At 29.9% G+C, this 21,009-nt stretch overlaps 3 protein-coding genes across 3 annotated transcripts; all 3 read left to right on the top strand.

Annotated features, from left to right (window-relative positions):
* The first annotated feature begins 323 nt into the window (after positions 1 to 323).
* Positions 324 to 1,397, top strand: LOC111641975 (perilipin-3-like). The gene is made up of 5 exons (XM_023388234.1): positions 324 to 580; positions 646 to 728; positions 809 to 1,010; positions 1,078 to 1,178; positions 1,243 to 1,397. The coding sequence occupies exons 1-5, from the start codon at positions 376 to 378 to the stop codon at positions 1,360 to 1,362; spliced, it is 711 nt and encodes a 236-aa protein (XP_023244002.1). The 5' UTR covers positions 324 to 375; the 3' UTR covers positions 1,363 to 1,397.
* A 7,125-nt stretch (positions 1,398 to 8,522) lies between these two features.
* On the top strand, positions 8,523 to 11,715 carry LOC111641992. The gene is made up of 5 exons (XM_023388252.1): positions 8,523 to 8,657; positions 9,709 to 10,051; positions 10,345 to 10,414; positions 10,516 to 10,563; positions 10,891 to 11,715. Exons 2-5 carry the CDS (start codon positions 9,713 to 9,715, stop codon positions 11,661 to 11,663), a joined length of 1,230 nt encoding a protein of 409 aa, XP_023244020.1. The 5' UTR covers positions 8,523 to 8,657; positions 9,709 to 9,712; the 3' UTR covers positions 11,664 to 11,715.
* Positions 11,716 to 14,542: 2,827 nt separating this feature from the next.
* Positions 14,543 to 19,801, top strand: LOC111641996. The gene is made up of 6 exons (XM_023388255.1): positions 14,543 to 14,665; positions 15,859 to 16,013; positions 16,248 to 16,323; positions 17,157 to 17,254; positions 18,084 to 18,186; positions 19,710 to 19,801. The coding sequence occupies exons 1-5, from the start codon at positions 14,644 to 14,646 to the stop codon at positions 18,165 to 18,167; spliced, it is 435 nt and encodes a 144-aa protein (XP_023244023.1). The 5' UTR covers positions 14,543 to 14,643; the 3' UTR covers positions 18,168 to 18,186; positions 19,710 to 19,801.
* The last annotated feature ends 1,208 nt before the right edge of the window (positions 19,802 to 21,009 follow it).

Raw genomic sequence — 21,009 nt, 5'->3', positions numbered from 1 at the left:
AGTAATCTGTAGAGCGATATTAATTAATTAAATCTACAAATAATTCTTTATCTATTTATAAAGGATCGAATAAATTTTTAATTATAAAACATTCATAAATTTATTTTAACATTTTGTGGTTTGAAAGTGTTATATGCAAATGTTTCGATAAAATTAAAATTGAGTAATTAAATTTAAGAATATCAATAAATTAATAACTAAAAATGCAGTTAATTATTTTGTGTTTACGTAAAGTTCTTTATCCACGTTAAGTACATGCAAATTTGAAAATTTGCATTTTATTGGGAAACGTTTTTTGAACTGTTAGCTATAAAAGGGAAGTAGAGCAATTATCTGGTACTAGCGTGAGTCAATTGAAGAAGAGTTTAAGGAAAGATGGCCAAAGAGGAACAGAAGATGCAAGTATTTTCTCGTCTGATGGAATTCCCAGTCCTTTCTTCTGCTTTTGAGTGGATTAAAAGAAAATACGAAGATGCAAAGAAGTCCGAAGTGTCTGAAGAATTCTTCCTTCGAACGGAAGCTATCGTGATAAAATCTGCTGATAAACTGAAACCTTCCTTAGAGAAGCTTGAAAGTCAAAGTAAGTAAATCTAGAAATATTTGTTGTTTTTTTCCTATTGTAATCGGTTAACTTTTTATTCTTAGTTTTGACCTTTGATAATTATGCTGTGAAAGGATTAAAGAAAATTGAAGAGACTTTTCCTATCACTAAGAAACAACCTGAAGAAGTACTAATAACACTTTTTAAACACTTCTCTTCCTGTTCTTATACTATACTGACTACTTTTTAAATTTTTTTTTTTTGTAGTTAAAAGCAGCTTTAACTGCTTATTTGCAAGACCTAAAATCCAGTGGCAAAATGGACGTGTTCTGGTCTCGTGTTCGGATGACTGCAAAAGAAGTATTGAACATAGTTCTGGAATTTATTAAAAGCATGCTGAAAGCTGAGACTGTAGTTTTAGTTGCTTCTGCTATTGCAAACTTCTTATTGCCTCCCTTGAAGGACGAACGTGAGTGAAATTACTATTGTTTAATAAAGAATTTAGAGATTATACTAAGTAATTTTTTACGTTCCAGCTGAATTTTCGAAAACAACTACTCTCGACCTGAAAGTGGTGTTCTCAAATTGTATACACCGAATGCGGTATTATGGAAAGGCTCTTGTCAGCATGAACCCGGTAAGTTATTTCACTTTTTTTTCTTTTTTCCACTTGAATTTATTTGTTCTCTTGTTTTTCATAGGACGTAAAATGGAGTGACTTCCCCCTTCTTGCCTTTCCCGCTAAACTCTGGTCCGTTCCTCTACTCGTGTACTACGAGATGATGGCATCTTTTTCATTAAATAAAAATGTAATTTTGTAAAGCAATTCGTTCAATAAACATTTTTTCATAATTAATTAGTGTCAGTAATTTTAATTGCTCTCAGTTTAACTGTCATAATTAGACTGGAATTACAGTGAACTTCTGAACATTTCCACTTTTGCGATATGGTGAAATAACCATCACAGCTCAGATGGTTCTATTATTCTTTTGTTAATTAGCTAAAATAATATTTCAGATGATGGGGAAGATCATAGAATCTAGGTTTGTCGTAAAAAATAATGTACAAAGTTAAAAAATAAGAGTTTGCTCGAACATTACAACTGTAAGTGCTGTTAACCTGCAAGTATTGTTCAGGTGATATGTACTGTAATTACTCATCAGGAATAATCCTATTTATAAACACTTCTTTACTCTGATCTCTATGCGCGAAACGGATGTTTAGGAAATGTCAGTAAAAGTGTCATTGACACATAACGATTTATAAATATGTAACCGTAGAGGAATCACAACTGACGATGCAACGTTAGAATTTAATGGATTATATAACCGGGTATATATAATCAAGGTAAGTTCAACTTTCAACATGTATTTATCTTCTCAGCAGACTTGTCACTGGCGTGTTCTTTTCTGTATGACATCTTCCAAATGGAATAATAGGCGTAAGAAATATCTAATCATGGGTTGGTTTGTACCAGCTTGTATACTGATTTTTTTATACGTACCTTCCCCTCTGTAAACTCAGCTATTTTTGAGCTATTCACTTTAGCATGTAAGATTTTCGCGACTCTTCGAGAATTGAAGTCACGTTTGAGATTACTGCAACGTAACGCTCGAGTCTTCTATCCGGAGGGTGTCGCCCGAAAGACTTTTTACAAAAAATTCACCTAATTAGTTTAAATGTTTGAGCTACAGCATATGTGATACTAAAATTTTTCAAAGACTTATTGTATTATTTCTTACCCATCAGAATCCTAATCTATTGTACTTGTAATTAGTGTTTGTCGAAAGTATATCGTACGTAATGTGGGGAAGAATCAAAAGTAAAAGCACAATAGACTATATAAATCGGTTGTCTAATTGTTTCATTCTAATCACGTGAAATTTGATCGCACAAATTTTGATTGAAAATAATTTCCCCCAAACAAAATAGTATGTAGGGATGCTAACTTTTGATAACTGCTGTGCCTTTTTATTCGAAAATTTCTGAAAGCACCAATCACCCTAATATGAAACCCTATTAAATTTTGGTAGTTAAAGGTTTACAGAGGAAGGGCGCATATCGAATAGTCAGACTTAAAATTGTCCTTATAAAAGATTGCAAATGCTAATAAAACTCATTTCTACCTTCAAAATTAAGCCTTTTGCCGTTTTATAATACGAAATTTTTATAACAGATGTCGCCACACACAACTTTAACTTTTTTACGGAGAAATTTATGCACCACGTTGCTAAATTTCTTAATAACATTATTAAGGTTAACAAATTAAATTTAGAGAAGTTCAGTAAAAGAATGACTCAGAATGTGCTTCTTTGCTGCCCTCTTTAACCTTATTAGTCCCACTTTCCTTGCAATTGAATTTTCCTCATTTGGTTTTGTTTTATAGCTGAAAGTGCTTATTTTTGATGACAATAATATTTTATGATAATTATTGATGTATTAAATCTTATACCTCATATTGTTACTAAATTAAGCAATTTACATTGATAATTAAATCATTATTACTACTTAAAGGGATTATAACATGGACATTACAATAGCAGTATTAGAGGATAGAAGAGAGTTGCCAATTAAATAATTGAGGTTTGAAGAGACATACAGTAGAATCTCATTTTAACAGATCATAGAACAATGGCTTTCTCGAAATTATGGCTGTTTTCCCAGGTTTCACCAAATTAATATAATTTTATTTCCTTTTAGCAGATCCATAACTTGGTATAATGAATATTTTTCTAGCTCGTTTATTGTAAACTTGATATGTTTTCAATGTTTAATTAATATTGGTTATTTCTGGGAATTCGTAGTGTTCGATGATGCACTTGTTACATCTAAGATATGTACATTTAAAGAATTGTACAGTCAGCAGGCTGATATGATTGAGGAAGGGCCACTTATCTGACACATTCTGACGCTGGTCCTAGTGTAGTGTTGAAATTTAGTGAAGTCATTGAGTCTTTCCAAGTCATGAAGACCTTCCTGATGACTGTTAGCATAAACTAACAGGCTGTACACGACATTGCTAATATCGAGCAGTTGTATTGAATAGGAAGTTAAGTAGCATCAAACGAATTAAGTTGGACAATTCTTTAATAAATTATGAAGTGCAGTGCTAATGAGCATATGCAATTTGCCTCTGTTTATGCTTACTGTATATACATTTCTGTTAGCTTTGTCATGCACACATATGGTATAATGTACAATCTTGTAACATACATGCTTCTGTAGAAATAGGGATGGAGATCTCAAAAGACTGAATAATTTTAAGTACAGGTATTTCTTATATACAGGGGGTTAAAAAATGGAAATTTTTTCGAATAATAGATATTTTTCTGGGTTAGCAGGATACAGTACATAATATGCATATAATTTATGAATGCAAATGAAGGGATAACTTGTATAAGAACCTGATATAAATTGGATATAAACTTGATAGCATGGTGAGAAAATTTGTTTGTTTTAAAAGAGGCATATAAAAAAACAAAATATCGATTTAATAATTACGTTTTTAATTTGTTTATTAAATTAATTAGTAAGAAACAAAGCCTAAACATTTATTATAGCTAAAGAACATGCTTGCTGCTCTGAATGATCCTGATTCAAGTCAAGGTTAGGTTAGGCCATTAGTAATTTTAAGAGGAATGATCTCGTGCTTTACTATTTTATCCATCCCATCATGGCTTTGTCACACTTATGATATGCATGAAGAAAAGCCATTACAGTGTAGAAAGAGTTCAAGAATAAAATTAAAGAAAACTAACTCTTATATGTTGACTATGTTTGATTCTTAAAAATTTATGCTCGATATTTTAGTTTTTAGTGTATACAGGTTACATTGAGAAATTGAAAATGCAATACACTGTATACGTTGGTTATTCTGTTCTATTGGCTGGTTATTGGTGTTGTAATTGTTTTGTTGTTCCCATGTGTTTGTAAGCTGATGAGGTGTCCTTGTACCCGAAATGCACACTTACCTAAATTTGTAATGTGATTATTAAAGACCTTCTGGTCTTTCTTTTTGTCAGCCTTGGTATGATAAGCCCTCCAAATTGTTATACCTTACTTATTAGGTTATCTAACTCTAAGATATAAATATGTTGTAGAAAACATTTTGTAAAGAGAAAAATTCCCTCAAACTAGAGAAGAAATAAAATTTAAAGGACGTAAAATTGAAATATTTGCAAGAAAATGGATATTTAAAGGACAGAATTAAAGAATTGACTGAAGAAAAGCGTTCTCTTCTATCAAAGCACAAAGGATAAATTAATAAAATTAATTATTTTCATGGGGAAAAATTTCATAAACTTCTGAAAGAATTGAAAATGCAGGACGTCGACAATATTATTATAAACGAATTAAATGAGAATTTTAAGACTACGGATACACATGATACATCAAATTTGATGGTATCTGATAATGTGTATAAACAGAATTCTGTTGCTGCAATAGAAGCCTTGACCTGTGATTTACAAAACAAATTAAATAAGTATTTCTTGTTTGTGAATTTCCAGTTATATTTTTAATCCATTTGAAAAAATAAACATGATTATTACAAACAGGACTGCTCATCATTTGTATAGATACATTAGGAGAGATTATATGGTAATGTCTAGCAAAAATGATCTTTACAGACATAAATGGGCGTAGGGTTTGACCTTCCGCCCATTGTTATGTGTAACATTAGCCAGTTTAGGAGTTCCTTAACAGTAATTCAAATAATACGAGCTTATGTTAATATACATATTTTAAATTCAAGAGTAGCTCTGGAAAATTTAAAAATATTTCCAACTCTTTACCAATTTTTAAATTATCGCCACCAGAAAATGAATCATTTTCAATCAGTAAATTATTGAAGGCGGCAAAGTTTGCCAATGCATCACTACGCTCATCTTGAGTCGTACCCCCAAGTGGGGGAGTGGGCATTAAAATCACCAACAATTAGGATGTGTGCATCCTGATTAAGATTGATAGCGGTCTGCAAAAACTGTAGAGAGAAATTGATGCCATCCCTAATGGAGCTGTAGATATTGAAAACTAACAACCTGAACCTAGGATAGTTTATTTCGAAACAGATCTGTTTGTCCGAACCCAATTGGGGGTGAAATAGAATAGACAGTTACTTGTTAGCAATGGCAACAGCCTCCCACAAGCGCTTATCAGTACATTGAAAGATTCCATAAGAGGTGTGCAAACCGGGTGAGGTTGGTGCTCTGCGCGAATGAGTATAATCTGGCTGTTTGGAAGCTGACAATACAGCGCTTCCATTCCGCCACTAATATTCGAATACACAATAGCAATCTTATCGCTTTTTTACATATAGTGTAAAAATTTGTAATAAGAAACATAATGCGGTTATAAAAAAATATTAATTTTAATTATGTGAAAATAATCGCGCAATATGTATTTACTTTTTAGAAAACACAAGGGAAACGGCGCTTCCACCGCTTCCAATGACAGCACGCCACTGACATCAACACATACAAAAAACTGTTAAACGTATGCCACCGACCGTGACGTGCATGCATTAATCCAGAACACCGAGTTAATTAAACAGGCCTATGAAACTGACTATTTTCGTAGCCTGGAGGCTTTGAAGATATATCAAACCAGCCTGACTGACAGGTGTATTAGTTTTTAAAACTGGAATACTACATTGCTTGCGTGAAAATACCTTTATGAAGAATTCGGGCGAAGTTAACCTATATTAATTTATCTCGGACACTGGCATTCCATTTCGGAATTTTGTTCCGTTAAAAACCTGAGGCAGACCTTGGTGAAGGCCGAAAATCTTCGAAGTTTTCGTTAAAGTTTTGTTACTGCTATTTAAGTTTTGTTTTTCTTTAATTTATTTCATTTAAAATAACAATACACGTTAAAAACAAGCTGACGATTGTAGCAATTAGACTTTTATCAGTGGTATGCATTCCGATTGCCGTTAACTGTGAAAACTGTTTCAGAAACTTCAGAATAATGTAAGAAACAGAAGTTGTCACGAAATATTTCTTTTTCGATAAAGAAATTACATAAACAAAACATTTCATATCGCTCGCTGCTTTAATTACTTTCGATATAGATACGCACATATTAATAAAATAGGAGAATGGGACGATTGATATCATAACGAATGCAAATAACATATTAATTACTAACGAAAACGGTACAACGAATAACACACGTGTGTTGAATGTATGGCAACTAGTGATACAGATGCTCTAAAATAAGCAAATTACAGTAAAGAAGAGAAATAACAATAACACCGGCATTATCATGAAATCGCAGTAAAATTTTCTAAAAAAAAAACATAACAAAGACATGCTGATTTCATTATCAATTAGATCAAATGTTCTGATATTTATTTGTGCCGGCGTGACCGTTAAACGCGATAAAATACAGAAAATAACGTAAGAAATTCATACACAACTTACTATGATCCTTTCCGATGACTTTCCGATTTATTCCACTCTCGAAATAAATATCTTCCCACGTAAACATTCCCGTAAACAGGTGACGGGTATAATTCTTATTGAAGTGAAAATGTTACACGGAAATATATGATATCATTTAGAAAAATGGAAGAAAAGCGATTGTTATTATCAGATCACCACTGCCGTGTAATATATTTTTAGAATTAATATTGTACTGTGCGTATAAGATATTCACAACGATGATAAGAGCATAGAACAAAGCAATTGTTCTTCTTTTATAGTTCAGTCCACAAAGTGTAAACAATGGATTCCACGCATCATCGAATTAAGCTGAAAACGAATTATTTAAAATCAATAAAATTAACTTAATTACTCTCTTATTTTACATAAAGGAAATAAAACACAATAGGGTAAATGTTATTTCTGAAAAACAAATAAAATGACTTGACAGTTAATTCAAATCATTTTAGAAATTTAAAAAAATGAATACGTTGCTAATAAAAATTTTTTAATTTATCTAAAAAACTTATAATATTTAATTATTAAGAAATTTACCACAACAATCGTTTTTTTCTTGTCCTTTATCTATATCCTGGAGTGCTGCCGGATGAAGTATTGATAAATAATGGCAAATGCACTTCTGTCCGGGAGATGGATAACCACTTCTATTTGTGATAAACCTGGTGTTTACTTAACTAATTATTAAATTTGTAACGTTAATTTTAGTTATATTTTGATATTATTCTTATTTGTTTATTTACATTGATATTAAATGTCTTAATTATAAAAATTTAGACCTAATAAAGATATTTACGTAAGAAAAAATTACAATTTGACGCATTTTCATTGCATTTTCGCAATGAAAATGGAAATCAATTTCAACTTAATTTTATCATTCACTTAAAGCATGTATTTAAGGCTGCAATTTAAAAAAAAAAAATTGGTTTTACAAATTTGCACTTCATTTCGTCTGTCTGCGGATTTGTCTGTTTTCTCTTAATATTCAGAATAAAGTCAGATAGATATAATTTGAGACAAATATAGAACAAATAGATACAGGTGACCCAGTTTAAGTATATGAGATTTACCGATAGAAACCAGAAGACACGTAATTTCAATTCAAATATTTCTTCCTCGAAGGTGCTGGATAGATGACTGGCAAACTGCTTTGCTACCAGGAAAAGAATATTGTACAGGAGGAAGTAATTACTAATTTGTGGTTAAGTGTACATATTTTAATAATCACAATAAAAGAAGGAAGCTAATATTTATTGTGACAAGTTGTGGCAGTAAATATTAGCGTCTTTCTACATTCTTAGTTTTACAGTCGATGATTTTATTGATAAATGAATTGTTTATTTGCCACATTAATAATTTTAATTTATAACTTGAAAGTAATTAAAACTTTCTAAACACATAATTCTGCTATATTTTCACCCTTCGGTTACCTTCCGCCTTACTTTATATTTCGAATCAATAAAAAAAATTACTAATTAAATAAATCTGTTTTTGATATTTTAAACAGAAATTTAATAACTAATTTCAGCTAATTTCGAGTATCGACAAGATGTAATTAAATAAATAACGTCACACGAAGTCTTTATCAAGAATATAAAACGAACGGAAATTCATGTTATATCAATTAAAATTCGAAGTAGAAACGTAGTGTGGAAGTCGAAACAGGAAATTACTCGGTAAGTATTCGCTTTATTTAAAGGAATTTATTCGAATTTAATCGAAATAAATATTTCTTCAATTATTACAATTTTCTCTTCATAAAACAATTACAGTTTTCAATTTAAAATTAGTTCTAGATTAAATTTAATAGTAGAACTTTCTCCTGTGCTGAATATTTCTATTTATAATGTACAGAAATTAAAGCAGAAATAGATTTTAATATCGATACAACAATTTAGGTGTCATTCGTTCGCATCACAGCTTTATCGTTATAACAATAAAGACGAGTCTAAGAGTTTTTCTGATTATTCCTTTAAAATTTTGATAATCTCTAATATTTACTCTAATTAGTGAAATAATTTATATAATCACGTTCATTTAAATAATGTTTTGGTGTGAACATTTCGCGACGTATAGAGAAGTCGTTTCTCATTTGCGCGTTACGTTTGTATGTATTTTATTCTTTCATCGCTTTATTTTAGGTGTGTTTGTTTTTATCTGTTAAATTGTGTGTTATTCGTCGATTGATAACAATAAAATAACATTAAACGTCAAACTTTCCTTTTAAATAAAGAATATTATCTTTCCGTAGCAATAATGTGAGATTGTGTCCTTTATACTTAAATCTAATAATTAAATCACACGTCTATGATAAGTAACAACAGCTATTAATATCTCGGAAAACACTTCTGTTAAACACGATATAAGCATTGCTTATTAAGGCAATTTTCATTTTATTATACCTTATTCAATTATTTTATTTATTTCTTTGGACTTTAATATATTTATTATTATCGCACTTAATTGCTTTGTTTTACTTTAAATTACCTGTACTCGCTGTTCTGTGTTCATCGAAATCGATATCGTTTCGGGTCGGAAAATAGTTAATTGACTTTCTATTATTTATAACGGGCAAATTTCTTCGAACTTCGAACGAGTGGCCTGCTAAAACGAATTAAATTCGTAAAATTCAACACCCCTGCATTTAATATTAGGCTAGAAAGCTTGTAATATTTTATTTTTGCAGATAATTATTAAATAATTAATTTTTATATTCAATAACAATAGCATAATGAAGAATAATATAGAAAACGACTATAAAAGAATACTTTACTTCTTGATATTGCTGCTGTTCCTGCTTGTCCTTCTACTATCGTTTTTATTCATCTGTTTACTTCAATATTCGAATATGCGAATAACTTCGCTCGAGATACAAGAGAATAATAAAAAGTCTCGGAAAACTAATGACGAAGATGCCATCATTAATGAAAACACTATTGGTCACCAAGCGAAGAAAAGGGAAATCTCTTCTCAAACCGATAAAGGATGCCAAAAGGATTGTTCTCCGACACCAAATCCACCTGAAAAAAACTGCGACACATTAAAGATAAATGAAAATTGGAGTGTAAAAGTAAGCATTTAGTAAAACCCGTGTAATACAGTCGATCCCCCTATAAGATCATTGATTTTTCCGTTTTATCTGAATTACATGTTGTACGAGTCACTTAGATTTTACAAATATGTGAGCCGTTCACAGCCCGGCACACGTATTTGTAAAATCTAAGTGACTCGTACAATATGTAATTCAGATAAAACGGAAAAATCAATGATCTTATAGGGGGATCGACTGTATATAATAATTAATAAGCATAACAATGTGTTTTTTTATCTGTTTAAATCGTGTTTCGTGTGTTATTTACGTAGAAAACTGATTACTTGGGATTTTGTTTCGCTGCCGATCAATTTTGTGGAAGAAACAGAGAAAATTCAAAAGGTATTTCTTTTATTATATTGATATATATATATCAGTTATATAAAGAATTTTCTATGGAATCGAGAGCAATTATATTAATATATTAACATTCATTTAAACAGACGAACAGGAAGACAATTTGGGAGGAGAAAATAAACAAGAAAATAAGAGTAAGAGAATTTTTTGACTCGTTTTGTATTATATTCAGAATTAATATTGACTTTGTAGAATTTCTTAATTGTTTCTTTGAATGAAATTTTGAATACAGATTTAATTTTTTGTAAAATTGATTGGTTTTGTTTCGAACGTGGCAAGAAAATCATGCAGAAATGACTTGTACGGTGAACTAAGTATAAATAGTTATATATATAATAGTTCAATTTTAACTCAAAGTGAATCAATTGTGACGTAATATATGTTGATAAATACATTTTCATTTCAATAATATTGAATAAATATGCAATTTATTTTTAATTAATAAATCGAGGTTTTTTCAGATTGCATTCTCCAAAATATTACAGAGGATGAGACTTTTCAGTACCAGAACTTCAGTTTTCATTTCACAGGAAAATATAGGTCAATATTTAGGAATATTGAAGAGGGACCAAAAGACAATTACAAGATTATTTCACAAGAATTGGGTGATGGTTTAATGAAAGAATTTCGACTTAATGAAAAGCGAGAAGTCAAAATACTAAAACAGTTTAAATTACCCGAACAAATGTTTGTTTGGGGAATTATTGGATACAACGGAAATATTTACGGTCGACATAAAAATTTTTCTGAAGGAAGAATTATCAAGTATAACATTGAAACAGAGAAGTTGACTTTTGGAGATAAATTCGATTTTAATGAGAATAAACATTTCGTATATTTATTTCACGGTGATAACTTTTTCTGGGCATTTGAAGTTATAAGTCAGACATTACATTATTTAGACACTGTTTTAGTGGGTTATAAAATGGATTTTGATAATTTAAAAGTTTTGTCAAAACTGAATTTTACTTCGAATAATTTTAATTATAGATTCACGTTCGTTGCTTATGATAAGCTGTATCGCGTTTATTATCGCTCTGGTAAGATTTATATTTCGTCGGCTTTAAACGACGAAGAGTTTCTATACATTGATGTACAGGAAGATGTATACAGATTTGAAAGAGTCATGTATAATGCTAAAGAACAAAATCTTTACTTACAGTCTACTGATTACAAACATAACTATCAAATTATTGTAAAAAAGTTACACTTTAATTGTTCAAACGAAGATTGACGAGTCGCTTCAAAACTTGAATTATATTGTTTTATTTTTACTTTTCCATATCAAATCGTTTGTACTAATAAGCAATTTTAATGTTAATAATTGTCTTGTATGAATTATTAATAAACACATTATCTGCTTACTTTGCTGGTGTAAAAATAACTGTGATAAGTACAAAATATTTATAGTTGAATTAAATGATAGTTAATAATTTTGTCAAAATTTTTATATAAAAAATAATTGAAATTAACCGATTATATAGCATAGCGGGGTTGAATCAAACGGGATATTGATTAATGCGGTAGTATTATACACAGTATACATGTTACCGTCAAAGTTCATAATTCTTTATTCTATACTCTAGAATAACGAATTATGTTGCCCAACTGAAATAAACAGGCGTCATCATCGATATAGATAGGCATCGCCCAACTTCTAGGTAATATGTAATTCAGATTGTATATACTGTATAGTCCACCTAATGCTATTACATTGTATTTGCATATATGTCAGTACTGTGTACTTTATACTTAGTATTCTGTTTCCAAAATATATTCATTGTATATTATATGCTCTTCATTGTATATGTTTTGTTGCTCAGTATCAACAATTAATTGGAACTCCATACAATGCTTAATCCTTCTATAACTATATTTGCCTATTTTACGGTTATACTGTCACGTTTTATTCCTTTGCAAATTCCATGTACCGCCTGTACTAATGCACTGTATACAATACTTGTCTATTGTTCATTGTATCCAGTTCAAAGTTTATATATTGGCCGCGTTTACATATTAATTAATTAATGCGAAATTGTTTATTTGCACTCTATTTCTCTGTAACTTTCTCCTTATCTTATAGAATAAAATGAAATTGTAAACATCAGAATTGAAAACGTTTCTACACCTTTACAAAATTTAACAACAAAAGCAGATATAAATGATAGACTCGTCTATCAATTTTATATTTAGAATAATTAAGGTAATCCGATCACAATGACAATACAATGTGGTACGGTTATGTTTTTCAATGAATTTTTGTTTAGAGTTAATATGTAACTTGATTTGTACCTCCATTAATGGACTGGATATATATATTTGTCGCGAATTGGTATTCGTCAATGTTATTTGCCAGGAAAAGTGCTCAAACGATACGATCACCATGAAGGAACATGTGATCTGATTCTGATTAAAATGAAATTTTCGACTGTAATTTATTACATAACTTTGTTTGTACTTGTATTAATGTAGTTGTGAAAAACCCCACAATTGTCACTATTGAATTTTTCTTGTGACGAAAAACTGGTTTAAGATAAAGTAAATCATATGGTTTAAATTTTAGGAAAAATTCCCTTCATTCTAAATGTCCATGAATAATAATAATTATATCAGTTACTACCAAAAACTGGCCTAAATTAATACACCATTGTTAAACGAAGTAAGAAATGAAAGTCACGGAACACGATGTTGAATAATGACCTTCATTTGTGGTAATCTGCTAAAGACAAGACAAACAAAGAAGGAAACAAAAGTAAGGTACACGGTTCGATTAACGTCGAACAAAAGACGGTGTTGAATTGCATTAATAAACAATCCACTTTCTTGGAAAGTAATCTGGTTTAATTTCACCTGGTAACAGGAAAAGACCAGTCGGGAATCTAGAAAGGGAATTATTTAATAACCAATAAAGTAACGATTTTCGAGTCTACAAGATATTTAAACCGAGGACACAAAGAAACTGCTTATTTTGCCATGGCGTCCCACTAGGCAACAACACTCGCTGGGGTGTTTCCCGCGAGCTTACATGTTCGTTCTTTTGATATATATCCTCCAAATTTATAGACCTTCGTTTAGACTAACTTCGGAAATTCCGATGTACATTCACCGGACATCTTGTCCAGTTCGAGAACAGGACATAGAGTGCAGTGTCTGGTAAACAATAGGAAACCATCTGCATCTCCGGACTCGACTCTGCTACTTTTGAATAAGATTTTTGTAAAAGGTGCTTTTTCTTGGTCGAGCGGAGTTCGTCCTGGTACTTCGAGTGGACGAGTTCCCGAACACTGGAAGATTGGTCGCGGATCCGTGCCGCACTCAAACAGCCTATCCATGTATAGTTTTTCTCCACGTCTGTAATGCCGAAATAGAAGCCAGTTTCCTTTTAAAAATCCTCCTGGAAGGCACCCCTAGACAAGGGGTGGGTAACAGTTTTTTCCTTCGAAAGAAATTGGAAAGAAAACTTTTTCCACGGGCCGAACCAAAGGCTGCGCTAGTAAGATTTTGAAATGATGCGAGATCTCATTGTGGTGTCACCTCGTAGATAAAGATTACACATACATTTTTCACATTATCATGCTTTAGCAACATTCTACGCTATAATTACGAGATTTGTAATGGAGGGTTAATCTAAACGTACGGTGAGTTGTTGACCTTTTTTTCTTTTTTAGGAGTCAGAATTTTTCATCGAGATATTCCGACTTCACTAGCTAATATACAAAAATTGATCGCGGACCACATAAATACATTAGACAGGTTGGATTTTGCCCGCGGGCCGTATGTTGGCCATGTATGCCCTAGACAGATGGCCCAAGTGTTGCATTGTGATAACTAAACAAACGAAACGAAACGTAAAAAATAATTGATTTATGGAAATTTAATCGAAATTTCCAAAAGCAATGTACGACATGACGTACGTTAAAAGGATTTGGAAGTAAGTACCAAATTTCTTAGCAATTGGTCGAACAGCCAAGAAATGTATAGCGAACAAAGAAAGAAACATCCTCATTTATAATCGCACATGTCGTTCTTTATAGTTACTGACGAAAAAAACCCAAAATCAAATTGATTGACACTCGTAATACGTATAACGAGCTACGTTTATCATTCTGTAAGCACGATTTTATTGTTGCATAAACAAAAAGTTTTAAGAATTGTTTTTCAACTATTGTTGAAGTTACAGAATTGTTTAATTCAGTTATTCAAAGCGAATTTTCATGATAAAAATGGATAATATTAGTAAGTTAAATTCTTTTTAATGTATAATTATATTAAATCTTTTATAACGTGTTGGTAATGAATACAAAGACACGAATTTTATAGTAATTTTCTACGGGATATATAAAAATCCGAATAAAAATGTTATACGATGGAACGATATTTAACTTTGCATTCATTTTCTGTCGAAGAAAATTACAGCATTGCAAATAAATAAAAATTTGTTATTTTATTTCTGCATCTTTTCTAAAATTTTATTGTTCGGTTCCATTAAGATGAATAAAAAGAAGCATATAAAAATTACAAAAACAGTTTTACAATAAAATAAGATATTCAAAATTAAAATTGGAATCTGTTGTTACTTTAAAACAATCTTATGAAAAGTTGTCACAAATGTAATCTAAAGGCTAATGTATCAGTGTTTAATGTATACTTACGACTTGATTTTCAGTACATTTAAGGATTTCTTCACCGAGTAATACTATATTTTATATATAAAAATGTTTTGGTTTATTACTTTATGTATCGATATTCTTAAATAAATCGATCTTAACCGCTAAATAAATGCAAACAATTTTCACTTATAAGAAAATTGTTGTAAAGAAAGAGTAACAAATGCGGCAATTATTTTTAATTGGTTAAAATTATCCATTCATTTCCCTTTACATTTTATCATTGTTTCTCGAGTATACAGATATAAATGAATATTTGATTATTATTTTTCAAGTTAATCTGAAAATTGAATATTTTAAACTTATTTTACTCAAACTTTTTATTAAATTGTATCAATGAAAATAAAGTAAGCTTCTGAGTGTACGCTAATAAATATTCGTTTATTTACTTCGACAGAGAAAAACTCTTCATTAATATTACATTTTCAGTTGTCATTATAATTGAAACAAATTATACTTTCTACACAATTAATAATTCCAAATCACATTGCAATATTTATGCTTTTATATCAAGTTTAATTTAACAAATTTCTAAGCAAAAATTAATTAATTTTTTAAAATTTTAATATCTATTTTTGTAAATTTGCTATAAAATAAAGTTTCGAAATATCTTTGTAGAATAACAACTTCATATGTTTATTTGGTGTAAAGTGTTTGTTATTTGCTTTGTTCCTGTTTTTCAAATTTCTATATAGTTTTTGAATTCAGGCGAAGAAATTGTTACGAATTTCTGTATTTATTGAGTTTCCTTTTATTCTTTAGATTGCGAAGAGAAAGAAGAAGTTATTAATTCAAACGAGCAAGTCTCGTGTGACGAAAAAAAAGTCACCTTGGAGGAGTCTGTTGAAACGATTGTACACATCATCATGGATCTGGCAGCACAGAAAAGGAAAGAAGTACCAAAATCGTCTTCTTCTGTAAGTTACAATTCGATAGAAATAACTGAAAATAATTTAACAATTCTTACCATTTAAAAGTTTACAACTGAAAAACTCATGACAACTATGCACATTCTTATGAAATGTGTTATTTATAATAGCTGCAAATTGTTTATTTATAAATAAAAAAAAAATATTTTCTGAGTTAATAAAAAACACTACGAGTACTGTAAGATTATTATATCGTTAATCAGAATTTTTCATTTTTTGCAGGATTTTGCTGATAAATTAAGCATAAAAAAAGAAGACTCCTTAGAACTAACTGAAAAAGGAGAAGTAATGGAGGAAGGTAAGGTCACAAATAGATTATAAATACATTTTATAATTCATAAAATAATTTGTTTAAAAATTATTAACAAATAATTTAATGTTAAATTCATTGTGTTAAAATCTGTTTAAATTAAGTAACTTAATATTATTCATCCGTCTACAATTTGTCAGGTGTGTTGGAAGTGGTAGTTTATTATATTCGAAACAATTCAAAATTAGCATTAATTTCAAAATGTTTATTTCTAAAAGAATTTCATTTATTTTGTCAAAAATACTAGAAATAATTATTTTTGTTGCTTAAATTTTTTAATTCTTCGCGTTGTCAAACGAAAACTCAATTTATTTACGTGTATATAAGTGCAAAGGGCTTATTATGAATAACATCCAATATATAACCACAAAATGAAACATAAACATTGAAATTAACTTTGAAACAAGATATAATCTGTGAAACACAAACAGAAAAACACTGTACACTTAATATTCTGTTTATTATATGTTTGATTTTTTGATTCAATCAGAATGGGAAAAACCTGAACTTAAGTTATATTTATATTCATAGCGATTACATTTATTTAACGTACTGTTTATACATGTGTACTGCTTTGTCATTTTTTTATAGTTTAAATATTATATGTGTATATATTTAAAAACTTTTCAATCCAGCTTAATTTGCGAGAATAAATGAATATTGAAATACGTACTGTACAAATATTTCACATTAACACGAATATTTCACAATGTTACATTTGTTTCTTTTTTTTAATAAACTTAGTTATAGTTAATGGCAGAACTATGATATTAAATTACAAAATAATTGTAATGTAAATTATAAAAATTATAACTTTTTAGTCTCCAAAGAAATAATCAAATTTGATGAAGAGAAGACTGGTGATGACGATCGATATTCGTGGGAAAGCGAATCGGTGAAAGATGACGATGATGATAAAGTAAGATAATATTTTCTAATTTTCCTTACTTTACGCTTATAAACCCATTCTCGTTATTCGCTAAGCTGTTTTGAATAATGTTTTGGTATTTCAAGATTTTCGTGTCTAAAATAATTTTATACATTTTAAACGATTGGTTTTACAAAGTTAATATTGAAATTTAAAAAAAAATGAATTTGAAAATATTTAAATATTACTTTGAAAATGGGCATATTTACGATAAGACAAATTGAGATATTTCATTCTTCGAAACTTCACTGTTACAGCGGAATGATGGCATTCGATTAAAAACATTACATAATACCAGGTTATCGGACAGCACAAAATATGTTTTAAATGGTTTTCTATAGTGCGAGTTTAAATCTCTGGTGTATTTTTCGCCAAAATTGATAGGTCGGCAGATTACTGTTTGATGAATAAAACAGTTTGTCAGTACAAACATGTTAAAAATTTAACATATATTTTCAATTAGTGTCTACTTTACCAATGAAATTGTGTTATTTCGTACCATCTGAGTATCGCTATAAACGTAATGATGTTAGCCTAAACTAATTAATTTTTAGATGGTTATTATATCATAGTATTTGTTTTATATATTCACGTAAGGATTTAACATACAGAGTGACCAATTTAACACATTATAAAAATTTAAAGAATCTGTCAGATTGTCTCTCGGTGTGATAAACCCTTATATAAATAACCTTTGTAATTATAAATCAAATACTATGATTTATTATAAAGGAAGAGTTAAAAGTACGAAATAATGTAATAATCTTAATCTTTGTAGTTATCATTTTCTAGTTTACCAATATATTTACCCTCTTTGCAGAAAACAACAAAATGTACGGACATCTTTCGTTATTTATTTATAAAACTGCCATCCGTCATCTTTTCCTGCTGGAAAAAAAAATAAATGCTCCACAATAAAAAAGGTACGTAAAAGATTGCGTAAATTTTAATTATAACATGACTTTTATTTAATAAAAGTAAATCGGTGTAAGATTATATTAATTAGCGAAAATTAATTTATTTCTGCACATTTATCGTAACTTTTATTAAAGGTTACGATAAATGTGCAGAAATAAATATTCACATAAAATTTAATACACTTTAACACCAAGGTATTCTACTAGTGAATAATTTACTTAAAACCTATTGCCATAATCGTGAATACAAATTTATTCTGTCATTTGTCGGTTCGAATCAACGTCTGAATAACTGTTATATCTACAAGAATTTCTTTATCTTGTTATCACTGTACTTTCATTTTGTATAACGTACTGCATCTGTGACAATATAACACGCTGCTGTTACTCCTAAAGTTCAGACGAGTTAATAAAAACAGTTAATGCGAAAACAGAACATTTTAGCCCTCCCTTTTAACTGGCTTTACTTTCTCGATTAAAATAACCGTATATTATAACCATAACTGGTTTAACGATAAGGTCGAATATTAATTTGTTATACCCCGTTTGCACTGAATATTTCAATCCTGATCGAGATTAATGGCTGCGACTATGCCGTGGTGAGATTTTTCTCGAGTGAAACTAGGTTCAATCACGATAGACTCAAGCCAGTTCTTAAAACTAAATTCAATAATAATAGAGTTTTCACAATCCCACACGTGCGAGAAAATACAAAAAGTCGGCTGTTTAGAGAGAAATGAAAATGCCGTCTGTCTATTATTTGATTTATGGAAAGAAAAAGTGTTTATTTCTAAACAACACTTTCATTTGGTTTGTTGGTGTCCGTGACTTACGGCGTAGTTATCTCAGTTTAATAATCGCGTACAATTACCGGGTTCTTCTCAAGCGCCTGTGCGAACAGCTTGACAGTTACAATCGATTTGTAGGTAAATCGAGATGGAAGTGAGTCGCGAACGTTGTGTTACTGTATTTACTTATAATATACTCTGCGTTAAGCAAAATTGAAAGTAGCATTTTACAAATTATGAGTTTTACAATTATGCTAAAATTACCACAAAGGCTTGATTTGTCTACACTTTTACACAAATTCCATGTATTAATTTGTGATCTATACCAACTTTTCTGACTAACCCGAAATTCAAACGACAGTTTACTGTTTTTTCCCGACTTTTATGTTTCTCTATATATTTAACCGTATGTGTGTCTGTATGTACAAGCGTGTAAACTAAGTTCCTAAAAATAAGTTTAAAGTTTGGCATTAAAAATAGCTTTATAATATATATTATAAGAAGAAACTCATATTATCACATGGAAAACACTGCAAAATCTCTTAAAGAATTAGATGAAATGAGAAGCAATTTTATTAAATTAATTTATGTTTTTCTGCTATAAAATGACTTTATTATTTGCGGCATAGATTCTAATTAAGTAAACGTAAAATGTAAACAAAAGTGAAACCTGTAAGATTTAAATTATAAGTCTTGTAATTAAAATTGATTTAATAACGCTTTTCTTTAATATTTTTACAGGGGAAACTGAGCTGTTGCAGTTTCTTTCTTTTTATTTCTCTATATTTTGAAAAAATTTAATTCTAAGAAGCATTTCCAGTAATTATTCTAAANCGTGAAGTTTAAATTTTTATAGAAAGATGGTTCTTTTTAGTCCAGCTCTGGCTAATAGGAGGAGATTTTAATGCTCGTATTAGCGAGAACACCGATACTGTATTTTCTCAGAATTTTGATAATATTTCTAACAGAAGAACATCAAAAGATAAACTGCTAAACAGAGATGGTAAAGCACTCCTAGACTTTGTACAAGATAATCAATTAATAATTTTGAACGGTAGAATAAAAGAAGATATTTCGGCGAAATTGACTTTTGTCTTACCAGACGGAAAATCGACGATAAACTACGTTATTTGCTCAGAATTTATGTTAGAATACTGTAAGTCTCTGTCAGTTCTAAAGGACGACTTATCGGATCACTTCAACTAGTGTTGAAATACTACAAAGGTATAAGTAGAGAAAAAAACTTCGAAAAACAACTCCATACATTAAGTATTCACTATAAACCTTCTTACAATTAACGGAAATTGTTAAAAGAGTTCCAAAATATAATTGATAAAATGTTAATCTTAGAGGAAGGTAATAAGCAAATCACGAATTACTTGACACTTACAACGAAACTAGAAGAATACAGACTTGGAAAACGCTTAAGCCTTTACAAGCAAACATATAAGTGTGAATGATATGCCAATACATGTTATTTTCAAAATATTAAAAAACAAAAAAGTTTCAAAGTCTTTAGAAAAACTAATACAGAAGAATCCTTAATGAAATACATTAGAACTTCGATTATCCGGACCTCTATTATCCGGATTTTCTATTATCCGGATTGTTCAAAATAAACAAAAATTTTACGAATTTGCTGATTTGCACTTGGCGAATTACGATGCTGTTTATGTACGTGATGGAACGCATAACTTTTCTTGTTTCAACAACGTCTCACCCGGCACAGTGGTCGTAAACTCTTAAATATATTTTACGTCATAATAAAAATATAACTTGACATACGTATTTATAAATAATTTATATTCAAATTACATCATTTCTATGACCAAGAGCGGCGTATGGGCAACGTGGGCCACCACCTATGCCTCTCGGTTTGAAGGTTTATGCATTACTTAAAAGCCGCGAACGCGACGAAAAAGTTTTGCTCGTCATAAAACGATAAATAGTTTGTCAAATTTTTATTCATAAAAATGCAGTTTCAACTGCTTTTTATTTTATAAGATCCGTCTTTTTGCGCCAACAGAGGACCTATTAAACA

Source organism: Centruroides sculpturatus, unplaced genomic scaffold (genome assembly GCF_000671375.1).
Source record: "Centruroides sculpturatus isolate CEXI.00-Female unplaced genomic scaffold, Cexi_2.0 scaffold113, whole genome shotgun sequence".
Classification (NCBI taxonomy): Eukaryota; Metazoa; Arthropoda; class Arachnida; order Scorpiones; family Buthidae; genus Centruroides; species Centruroides sculpturatus.
Note: the sequence above shows the minus strand (reverse complement) of the source record. Positions and strands in the feature narration are given on the sequence as shown.

Excerpts from the sequence above, each read along its gene's own strand:
- LOC111641992 (XM_023388252.1), top strand. The coding sequence starts at position 9,713 with ATGAAGAATAATATAGAAAACGACTATAAAAGAATACTTTACTTCTTG. Across the intron at positions 10,052-10,344 it reads ATGAAAATTGGAGTGTAAAA|AAAACTGATTACTTGGGATT; the intron begins GTAAGCATTTAG and ends TTATTTACGTAG. Across the intron at positions 10,564-10,890 it reads AAATAAACAAGAAAATAAGA|ATTGCATTCTCCAAAATATT; the intron begins GTAAGAGAATTT and ends AGGTTTTTTCAG.
- LOC111641975 (XM_023388234.1), top strand. The coding sequence starts at position 376 with ATGGCCAAAGAGGAACAGAAGATGCAAGTATTTTCTCGTCTGATGGAA. Across the intron at positions 581-645 it reads AGAGAAGCTTGAAAGTCAAA|TTTTGACCTTTGATAATTAT; the intron begins GTAAGTAAATCT and ends TTTTATTCTTAG. Across the intron at positions 1,179-1,242 it reads CTCTTGTCAGCATGAACCCG|GACGTAAAATGGAGTGACTT; the intron begins GTAAGTTATTTC and ends TGTTTTTCATAG.
- LOC111641996 (XM_023388255.1), top strand. The coding sequence starts at position 14,644 with ATGATAAAAATGGATAATATTA. Across the intron at positions 14,666-15,858 it reads GATAAAAATGGATAATATTA|ATTGCGAAGAGAAAGAAGAA; the intron begins GTAAGTTAAATT and ends TTTATTCTTTAG. Across the intron at positions 16,014-16,247 it reads TACCAAAATCGTCTTCTTCT|GATTTTGCTGATAAATTAAG; the intron begins GTAAGTTACAAT and ends CATTTTTTGCAG.